The 10,635-nt window shown below is 58.7% G+C and overlaps 1 protein-coding gene across 1 annotated transcript; it reads left to right on the forward strand.

Annotated features, from left to right (window-relative positions):
* The first annotated feature begins 201 nt into the window (after positions 1–201).
* On the forward strand, positions 202–7,743 carry IGSF8 (immunoglobulin superfamily member 8). Its single transcript, XM_054448076.2, has 8 exons — positions 202–244; positions 560–668; positions 3,835–4,212; positions 4,914–5,375; positions 5,754–6,161; positions 6,391–6,804; positions 7,148–7,278; positions 7,478–7,743. The coding sequence occupies exons 2-7, from the start codon at positions 605–607 to the stop codon at positions 7,261–7,263; spliced, it is 1,842 nt and encodes a 613-aa protein (XP_054304051.1). The 5' UTR covers positions 202–244; positions 560–604; the 3' UTR covers positions 7,264–7,278; positions 7,478–7,743.
* Positions 7,744–10,635: the final 2,892 nt, after the last annotated feature.

Genomic DNA, 10,635 nt, shown 5'->3' on the forward strand with positions numbered 1-10,635 from the left:
GGAGGCTGACGTTAGCTCTAGGGGGACGGGGAAGGGGTGCGGCTTGGGACTGGGGCGGGGCCGGGACCCGGGGAGGAGCCAGGATTGGAGTCCGACAGTAGTCCTGGTGGGGCGGGGCGGGGAAGGGGCCGGAACTGGGTCTGGGCCGAGGCCCGGGGCGGAGCCAGGGCTGGAGTCTTGTGGGGCGGGGCGGGGCGGGGCGGGGCGGGGCCGGGGCGGGGCTGGGACTCGATGCGACGCAAAGGTGAGTTTCGAGGGGCGGGGCGGGGCCGGGGCCAGGTGCGGAGCAAAGGCCGGAGTCCGGCGGGATGGGGCGGGCGGGGCCAGGGCTGGGTCCGGGGCGGGGCGGGCCTAGACGGGGCGGGGGAAGGGGCGGTGCCGGGGCGGGCCGGGGCGAGAATGGTCTCAGAACTGCCGAGGGCTGGAGGGAAAGCAGCGGGAGGGGCGGAGGGAGGGGATTCGGCAGTTCCAGTTCAGCTCGCTCGGTGCACCCACGCCTCGCTGTCCCGCTTCCTGCCCCCCACCTGGGCATGCGCCCCCCACCCTTCCGGCCCCCCAGAACCCGCGCCATCCCCCGGAGCCTCCCCAGAGCTGGCCGCGCAGGATGGGCGCCCTCAGGCCCACGCTGCTGCCGCCGTCGCTGCCGCTGCTGCTGCTGCTAATGCTAGGTAAGCCAGGCCCCCGTTCCTGTTCCCGGCCCTGCCGGGCAGGTGCCTGCCATCCAGCACCTCCCGAGCATTTCCGGGCTCCTCACATCCTCCTCCGTCAGGGTTACCTCCAGCCTCCCCGGAGTCGGCGGCCAGCTGCGCTTTGTGGCTGCCCTCCGAACCAGTCTTGGGAAGAGTGCAGGCTCCCCAGCTCTAAGCCAGGGACTGGGGCATAGAGAGGACCCACTAAGTTGCTGCCCCAGGCGCTGCTCGGCCTCCCGGGGCAGGCCCCACTTCTCAGCTAGCATACCCACGTCCTGGGGTCGCTGCACCAAATGCTGCGACTCCTTTCTGCCCCACACTCAGCTCCAGGCCTGGCCTTGGGTGCCCGCCTTACGTGGGCAGTGCCTGCCCAGCTTCATAATTGCCCCAGAGTTGGCTGGAGGCCCAGAGGCCAGTTCTGCCCACGATCTTTGAAGTAAGTCTCTCCCAGTTGCGCTCCACACACTTCATCAACTGGGGGCAGTTCCCTCTCTCACCCCCATCTCCATCCTGGGTTGGGTCCCTCTTTGCCCTTCTTCCTCTCTCCCAAATGGCACTTGGCTCTGCAGCCACCCATCAGTTTTCACACCGCTTAGTTCCAGCTTCCTTGCCTCAGGAGAAACCAGGTTCCATGGAGACTGATCCTGGGATCTCCAAGCATCTTGTGCCTGCTGTGGTGGGTGTTCATGGTGGGGTGTTCTGGGCCAATCTTGCATGGATGCGTGGGGATAATGACAGTGGAATTGTTTTTGGCCTGAACTGGAGGGCTCCCTGTAGGAGGTGGTCTGGGGAAGAGTATGGCGTGGAGAAAGTGAAACTGCCGGTACAGATGTTGATGAGGCTGAAGCCCTTGAAATGAGAGTGCAGCGTGGGGGTGGGGATGGTGACTTCAGAGCTGCTGTCGTCAAGGCAGAAGCTGAAGGTAGCCCCAGCTGCCTGTTTCTAGACCAGAGCTCCAGAGTGTCACCAAGCAAAGCCTTCCCCTGCTGCAGGTCCCTGAGCCCTGCAGGGTTAGGATGAGTCCTCTCCCTGGTCCCTGGGCAGGTGGCAGGAGGATGTACAGAGAAGAAGGCGCTGTGGGGCCTGGGTTGCCTAGCACTTGGTGTGTTTTCCCCAGTGGGCAGCACGGAGCAGGGAGGAGCCCAGGGAGGTGGGGGAGTGCTGGCCTGTGTTTGAAAAAGGAGCACGCAGAGGTCTGAGCACCCACTGCCTGTGAGCACTTACATTCATTTCACAAATGAGGAAAATGAAGTAACTTGCCCCAGAGAGCACATTTAGTGAGTGTTAGGGCTAGGATTTGAACACATATCTGATTCCAAAGCAGGCCTCTTTGCTCTCCCTTTCCTTGCTGCGACTCATACAGAGGAGGGGAGGGAGAGCTGTGTGGCAACTGATTTCCTAAGGCTGTGGAGGTGACTTTCCCATGGGCATCTCCAAGCATCAGCAGTTGTGGAGCCAGGAAGATGGGAGGGGGCCTTCTGAGCAGTCTGCCCTGAGGCAGTCAGGGAAGGTGTCAGATTGGCTGTCTCCACCATCACTCTGATTATGAAACTTGCCTGGCCTGGGGCAGGGCTCTTCTGAGTCACCTAACGCACTCACACACAGTCAGAGCTGGAGCTCTTAGTTCTCCTCCAGTGTGGAAACTGAGGCCTAGGACAGAAAGAGACTGGATCCCAGGCCACACAGCTGGGCATGGGGATGGTACTAGAATCCCACTTCCTGACTGGCAGCCTGTGCCCTTAACAACAGACCATGAGTTCTCCCTGTGACTCAGCCAGAGGATGAAGGAAGGGGCTAGGAGCACAGCAGCAGGGGTGGGGAAGTTCAGAGGAGCCGTTCTAGAGAAGCTGGAGGGTAGAGTTTGACCACAGACTCCTGGGCATTTTCCTTTAGCTCCTGCAGAAAGTCCATGGTATCCCCCTGGGAGGCCTAAAAGTGACACTCTGGTTGGTGAGGTCAGTCCCTTCAGGCCTGGCCTTGGAGTTTCCCCATCTTCCTCTCTGGTTTTGCCCCTCTGGAGGAGTGTGTAGAAGCCATCTAGGGACAGCATGATCTTGGCTAAGATATTATACTTTTCCTGCCTTACCTTTCTCATCTGTAAAATGGGGAGAGGTGGGGAGGGGTGGCCTAACCCTCTTTACATTCTGAGGTTCTGTGTTCTTATCTCGTGGGAGCTATGGAAGGAGAGAAGGGAGGAGCTAAGCCCTCTAAGTCTGCCAGGAGTAACTGCTGGGGTAGGATTGGGCATAGGGGTGGAGTAGGGTGAAGAAGAGAGGTTTGGCCTTTCTGAAGGGAGAGAGATGAGAAGGGGCAGCTGGGGATTTAGTGCCTCCCTACAGAAAGAGAGCTATATATGTAAATGAATGCATACCATGTGCAAATGAAGGCTTTTGTTAAGGAACTGGGGCAGGCGCCTTGTGAGTCTGCTGGGCTAGCCCGGAAGGTTGGCAGGCACTGGAGGAGGGGATCTTCTGCCCCCAATGGCCAGGGCAGAGCCTGGATCTTGCCCCAGAAGCCCCAGCTGCCTGGGCAGCCCTGTGGGGTGAGAGAAGCAGTGAGCTCATGGCGCAGCTGGAGGGGGGAGGGCATTGTGTGGTGAGAACTGACTGGGTCTGTGCCCTTTCCAGCTAGGGTCACTGGCTCCATTGTCTGGCCCAGGTGACACAGCTGAGCCAACTAGCACTTCTGAGCAAGACTGCCAGCTCCCCTCAAGCAAAGGAGAGGGACATGTAGTCTCAGAGTCCCCTAGCTAGAAGGCTCCCCTTGCCAGGTGCTGAGGAAGGAATGGCAGACATGGAGGTGGGTGAGTGGCAGGCACAGATCAAGGTTCAGTTGGAACCAAGGCCTCGTTAGGTCAGGAATCAGATGTACCCCTTTCTGCCTTCAGGCGCTCTGCTTCTAGTCCGCCAGAAATGGGATGCATCTGGGTGCCAAGGCAATTCTGGGCCCATGCCACCTCCCTGAGATCCAGGTGTCTTATATCACAGCATCCCTTTCCTATTCTCAGAACAGGGTCCAAGCTGTGGACAAGCTTCCCCAGGTCTCCTTTCCTTTTGTAGGCAGAGATCAAGAATGGTGCTTGTGGCAGCAGAGGGCATTGAATGAGGAACTAGGCATCTTCAACTCCTTCTGCCTTTCCCTACAGGAATGGGATGCTGGGCCCGGGAGGTGCTGGTCCCCGAGGGGCCCTTGTACCGCGTGGCTGGCACAGCTGTCTCCATCTCCTGCAATGTGACCGGCTATGAGGGCCCTGCCCAGCAGACCTTCGAGTGGTTCCTGTATAGGCCCGAGGCCCCAGATACTGCACTGGGCATTGTCAGTACCAAGGATACCCAGTTCTCCTATGCTGTCTTCAAGTCCCGAGTGGTGGCGGGTGAGGTGCAGGTGCAGCGCCTACAAGGTGATGCCGTGGTGCTCAAGATTGCCCGCCTGCAGGCCCAGGATGCTGGCATTTATGAGTGCCACACCCCCTCCACTGATACCCGCTACCTGGGCAGCTACAGCGGCAAGGTGGAGCTGAGAGGTACTGGGCCCTGGGACGGGGTGGGGCCACACACCCTCTCAAGGCAGAAAGTCAAGGCCACAGGTGACCTATCTAACTGCCCCTTAGGTTTTGTAGCCAAGGAACTTGAGGCCCAAAGAGGTTAAGTGACTTGCACAAAGTCACCCAATAACTCAGTGGCTGATGTGGGACTCAAACCCAGAGTTCCTCACCCAGGCCAGTGCTCGTCTTATCATATTAAGACCCCTCCTGGGAGAAGAAGTGTCCTTAAGTTGTCCAGCCCCCTTTCCATTCCCAAGAACGAGGAAGACTGTTGGGTTGAATAGACTCTACTCCTGGACAGTACAGGACCCAGATCTGGGAAAGAGAGTAGAGTTAGGGAAGGAGTTAGACCATGTGACATTCTCACTCTCTTAAGTTTCTTTGTCTTCTGAGAAGAAAGACAGAGCCGCTCTTCTCAGTATTTCAAACAGAGGTCAGTCTCAAACATAAGGGTGAGTAGGCGATGGGCTGGTTCTATGAAATTCAACAAGTATTTATTGAGTGCCTGTGCTGTGCCCAGTACTGCCCTTGGCACCACTGAGTTACAGAAGAAATAATACAACATGCGATCTTTGCCCTCTGGGAGCTCGCAGTTTATTTAGGGAGATAGGCTCTACACAGGAAACAGTAACAAGGGCTGCCAGCTCCCAGTCCTCCCTCACTCCAGCTGTTCTCTCCAGTTCTTCCAGATGTCCTCCAGGTGTCTGCTGCCCCCCCAGGGCCCCGAGGCCGCCAGGCCCCAACCTCACCCCCACGCCTGACGGTGCATGAGGGGCAGGAGCTGGCACTGGGCTGCCTGGCGAGGACAAGCACACAGAAGCACACACACCTGGCAGTGTCCTTTGGGCGATCTGTGCCTGAGGCACCAGTTGGGCGGTCAACTCTGCAGGAAGTGGTGGGAATCCGGTCAGACTTGGCCGTGGAGGCTGGAGCTCCCTATGCTGAGCGACTGGCTGCAGGGGAGCTTCGTCTGGGCAAGGAAGGGACCGATCGGTACCGCATGGTAGTAGGGGGTGCCCAGGCAGGGGACGCAGGCACCTACCACTGCACTGCCGCTGAGTGGATTCAGGATCCTGATGGCAGCTGGGCCCAGATCGCAGAGAAAAGGGCCGTCCTGGCCCACGTGGATGTGCAGACGCTGTGTAAGTGCCACTTATACATCCCACTGTGGGAGCTGGGAGGGACAGTGTCCTCGTGGGCAGTGTGGCCACAGGGGGTACCAGATAGCCATCATCTGACTCCAAGGAACTCATCTTCCACAGAGTGAGCAGCCTTGTTAGCATTTCTCTCCCCTCTCCCTTGATGGGTTTTCTCTGCTCAGAAATTGGGTATAGAGATAGGGGGCCCATGCTGAGGGGTGAGATTCAAGCCCCTAAGTAGAAAGATGGTCATTCCTAGTGAGGGGGATACAGGAGGTTTTGAAGTTGCTGCTGTCAAGTAGGAAACAGGAAGTTGGGGAATCAGGTGCCTCTGTGTCCCCTCCTGCCTCCATGACACCTCTTCCCCTACCTGTGTTTCAGCCAGCCAGCTGGCAGTGACAGTGGGGCCTGGTGAACGTCGGATCGGCCCAGGGGAGCCCTTGGAACTGCTGTGCAATGTGTCAGGGGCACTTCCCCCAGCAGGCCGGCATGCTGCATACTCTGTAGGTTGGGAGATGGCACCTGCGGGGGCACCTGGGCCCGGCCGCCTGGTAGCCCAGCTGGACACAGAGGGTGTGGGCAGCCTGGGCCCTGGCTATGAGGGCCGACACATTGCCATGGAGAAGGTGGCATCCAGAACATACCGGCTACGGCTAGAGGCTGCCAGGCCTGGTGATGCGGGCACCTACCGCTGCCTCGCCAAAGCCTATGTTCGAGGGTCTGGGACCCGGCTTCGTGAAGCAGCCAGTGCCCGTTCCCGGCCTCTCCCTGTGCACGTGCGGGAGGAAGGTGAGAGGTGGCTGGGCCCTGGACAGGGTTCGAGGATTGTCAACCCCTTTTCCTTCTGTTTCCACGACCCCCTCCCTCTCCATCAGCTGCTTGCAGGCGACAGCTTCACGCTCTTCTTCTACCAATATTGTGGGAATACCCTGAGTTTCCTGGGGCCGTGCTTGGCAGCAGCCCTAACCCCATGCTCCCTGGCCCTGCACCCTCTGACCCCATGTCCTGTGTTCTGCAGGTGTGGTGCTGGAGGCTGTGGCATGGCTAGCAGGAGGCACAGTGTACCGCGGGGAGACTGCCTCCCTGCTGTGCAACATCTCTGTGCGGGGTGGCCCCCCAGGACTGCGGCTGGCCGCCAGCTGGTGGGTGGAGCGACCAGAGGACGGAGAGCTCAGCTCTGTCCCTGCCCAGCTGGTGGGTGGTGTAGGCCAGGATGGTGTGGCAGAGCTGGGAGTCCGGCCTGGAGGAGGCCCTGTCAGCGTAGAGCTGGTGGGGCCCCGAAGCCATCGGCTGAGACTACACAGCTTGGGGCCCGAGGATGAAGGCGTGTACCACTGTGCCCCCAGCGCCTGGGTGCAGCATGCCGACTACAGCTGGTACCAGGCGGGCAGTGCCCGCTCAGGGCCTGTTACAGTCTACCCCTACATGCATGGTGAGTGACACCCCCTCCACCTTCCTCACTCTGCCTTCCTCCTGGCCTCTGCCACTGGCCTTCCCTTCCCATCTTCTGACCCCCCTGCTACTATCCCTCTCCTCCACGTTATGTCACATGAAGTCTCAAAAAATCCAACTTCCAGCCCTGCAGTGCCCACCTGCATGGGGTCCTCTGTGGTTGATGCTGACTTGCATGCTGAGGGGGCAGGCTGTGGGCAGGGATGGGGGTGTCTGTGAATGGAGAAGGTGGGTTCAGAGAACTTGATGGGGAAAGCGCAGAGGCAAGTATATGGGTGGAGGATGACGGCATCCTCTCTGAGCAGTTATCCTCTCTCCCCCAGCCCTGGACACCCTATTTGTGCCTCTGCTGGTGGGTACAGGGGTGGCCCTAGTCACTGGTGCCACTGTCCTTGGTACCATCACTTGCTGCTTCATGAAGAGGCTTCGAAAACGGTGATCCCTTACTCCCCAGGTGAGGGAAAAGAACCCCCCAACCTTGTTTTCATTGGGCTTCCCACCCCCAAGTCCTGAACCAAGTTGCTCCCTCCCAGGTCCCACCTGGAGGAGGAGTAGGCAGCTCAGATCCACAGGGCCCTGTTAAGGGGTGGAGGCCGCGAGGGAGCCCCACTCAGGGCTCTCTGTCCTTAGCCCACGCCGGGTGCCCTTTTCAGGTCTTGCAGGTGTTGACTGTCTTCTGGCCCAGCTCCAAGCCCTCCTCTGGTTGCCTGGACACCCTCTCCCTCTGTCCACTCTTCCTTTAATTTATTTGACCTCCCACTACCCAGAATGGGAGACATGCCTCCCCTTCCCCACTCCTTCCCTCCCAAGCCCCTCCCTCTGGCCTTCTGTTCTTGATCTCTTAGGGATCCTATAGGGAGGCCATTTCCTGTCCCAGAATTAGTTTTTCTAAAATGTGAATAAACTTGTTTTATAAAAAGCAGGCTTGGCTGTGTCTTCCCTACCATGAGACTGTAAAAGGCTCAGGGTGCATAGTAGGGAGGTGGTTGGGGGTTGACAACCTCTTCTGGACGACCCAGGCCTCTCTTCCCACCACAAACACCATCTGGCCTCCATGGGCCATGCCACCCACCCCAGGAGGGGACACCTGGGTTCCATCTGCTGCCTGAACTGTCAGGGCTGAGACAACTCCTGATTGGACTCCTACTTGGGGAGGGAAGCATAGAAAAGGAGGGTAGGTTCCAGCTGCCTGTGGTACCCCCCAACCAGCTTCTCCCATGTTAAAGGGCATGGGCCTCCAGGGGCAGTGCCTTTTCTGAGCTCCCCAGACATTCCCCGACTCTTCCCGTGTCTCATTCTCCTGGTCAGGCTAGTCTTGGACCTGACTCCTCCCACTAGGCCCTGGGGCTGAAATTCTTGTTCCTTCTGGCCGATAGCAGCAGATTAGAAGCCTCAGAACACAACTGATACTCAGGCTGGGACAACAGGCAGTCAGGGGAGGGTCTGTGTGTCCACAGAGCCATTGCACCCGCATGTACTCGCTGTACCTGCTTATACCCACTACCCGCATATACCCACTACACCTGCATATACCCGCTTTACCTGTCTATACCCACCCTGGGGTCTCCTCCCTCCCACCCTTCAGCTTCACCCCTCCTCCAGTGCCCCAGGAGTTTCATGAATTTTCTTGCCTAAGGATTCTCTGATCCTAAAATTCTTACCTGCACGGCACCTTAAGAGGCATCTGGTAGGCCTCCTTCAGTTGTTATTTAAACATTTATTGAGCATTACAAGTTTGCTAAGTGTCATTTTTACAAATGAGGAAACTGAGGCCCAGATATGCGATTTGCCCAGAGTCATAGAGCTAATTAGCAAGTGTCAGGAGTAGGACCTAGGTCTCCTGACTTGTTGCACTGTACAGTGGTGCCCTGAGTGCTGACAGTGGCGAGGAGAGGTGTGGCAGGATCTCAGTGACTTCAGCAGGCAGGAGGGGTCTTTCCAGACTGAGTTTCTCTGCTCGTTCAGCTGCAGTGGGTTGGCTCCTGTGTGAGTGCGTGTGTATGGATACCAAGTAGCCCACCCCCTCTTGTCCAGACCCCCCTGTTTTACTGAAACCCAAATGAATCCCCATTCCCCATCCCAACATCTGTTCTCAGGGGACTGGTCAATGCCAGGCTTCAGGAATCTCATCTTTGATGACAGGACCCTAGTGGCCCTGTGACGTGAGGCAAAGATATCCGTGCTTTGACTGAAAGGAAGGGACTGGGACTTGGGTCCTCTCTGAGTGAACCCAAGCTGTCTGGGCTCCTTCCATGGCCCCCTTTCTTGCTTCCAGAGGACCCATAGGACCCTGGCTGTGCCCATAGGGCCCTGGCTGTGTCCCATAGGGCCCTGGCTGTGTCCCATAGGGCCCTGGCTGTGCCCATAGGACCCTGGCTGTGCCCATAGGGCCCTGGCTGTGTCCCATAGGGCCCTGGCTGTGCCCATAGGACCCTGGCTGTGCCCCATAGGACCCTGGCTGTGCCCCATAGGACCCTGGCTGTGCCCCATAGGACCCTGGCTGTGCCCCATAGGACCCTGGCTGTGCCCATAGGGCCCTGGCTGTGCCCATAGGACCCTGGCTGTGCCCCATAGGACCCTGGCTGTGCCCATAGGGCCCTGGCTGTGCCCCATAGGACCCTGGCTGTGACCCATAGGGCCCTGGCTGTGCCCATAGGGCCCTGGCTGTGCCCCATAGGGCCTTGGCTGTGCCCATAGGACCCTGGCTGTGCCCCATAGGACCCTGGCTGTGCCCATAGGACCCTGGCTGTGCCCATAGGACCCTGGCTGTGCCCCATAGGACCCTGGCTGTGCCCATAGGACCCTGGCTGTGCCCCATAGGACCCTGGCTGTGCCCATAGGACCCTGGCTGTGCCCATAGGGCCCTGGCTGTGCCCATAGGACCCTGGCTGTGCCCCATAGGACCCTGGCTGTGCCCCACAGGACCCTGGCTGTGCCCCATAGGACCCTAGCTGCCCAGCCTGGAACAGAGAAGGCTGGAGTGCCTTCCCCAGGGGGCTTATGAAAGGGCAGGAGTGGGATGTGGCCAGGGCCAAGGGAGGAGGTCCTTGCTGGGCCGGTGCTGCTGTGTGGGAGACAGGTGCTGTCTGAGGGCAGGCTCTCCTGGGCCTATGCTTTTCTCCAGGCGAGCTTCAGGTCCCTTCCACCCCTCTGCCCCTCTCAACTTGCAGTTATTCTCCCTTACCATCCAGGAAGCTGCCGCTGGTGACTGGGATGTGATCAGGAAGCAGGTGGAGGTGGGGTGAGAATATGCGTCTTTGGGACCCCCTGGCCCAATTGGGCTGACAGCAGGCTGCAGACACATCCAGATGTTCTAACTTCTATTGCTTCTCTCAGATTTTCTCCCACATTCAATCCTGCCTCCAGTCCTACAAGGGGTTCTGTCCTTCTCCCCTAAAACCCTTCCTGCTCCACCTCCCCCCGACCTCCCCAGGAGCCCCCTCAAGTCCTTCTGATGGCTTCATCTCTCTGTCGGGCCTGCTCAGCTTCCCGACACCCCCTCCACTTGTCACTGCCCTGTTTCCTTTGATGGTTGAGTTTCTGGGCCCAAAGTTAAACTCTTCAGCCTGGGCTTCGGGTCCCTTTCCCACACATAAAACCCCACCCTTCACATTTCTCTGTCTGCTCCTGTGAGGATCCTCAGCTTCTTCTCAGCTTCTCTTCATCTTCCTCTCAGCTACTCCTCAGTTTCTATGCCCTATGTCCTGAGACGACCTCCAAGTCTTCACTTAGAGCACAGGTTCTCAAAGTGTGGTCCCCGGTCCAGCAGCAGCAGCATGACCTGGGGACTTCTTAGGAATGCATAGTTTTG

This window comes from Pongo pygmaeus, chromosome 1, assembly GCF_028885625.2.
Source record: "Pongo pygmaeus isolate AG05252 chromosome 1, NHGRI_mPonPyg2-v2.0_pri, whole genome shotgun sequence".
Classification (NCBI taxonomy): Eukaryota; Metazoa; Chordata; class Mammalia; order Primates; family Hominidae; genus Pongo; species Pongo pygmaeus.

Coding starts and splice junctions, on each gene's coding strand:
- IGSF8 (XM_054448076.2), top strand. CDS start 605: ATGGGCGCCCTCAGGCCCACGCTGCTGCCGCCGTCGCTGCCGCTGCTG. Junction 4,213..4,913: donor CGGCAAGGTGGAGCTGAGAG/GTACTGGGCCCT, acceptor TGTTCTCTCCAG/TTCTTCCAGATGTCCTCCAG. Junction 5,376..5,753: donor CGTGGATGTGCAGACGCTGT/GTAAGTGCCACT, acceptor CCTGTGTTTCAG/CCAGCCAGCTGGCAGTGACA.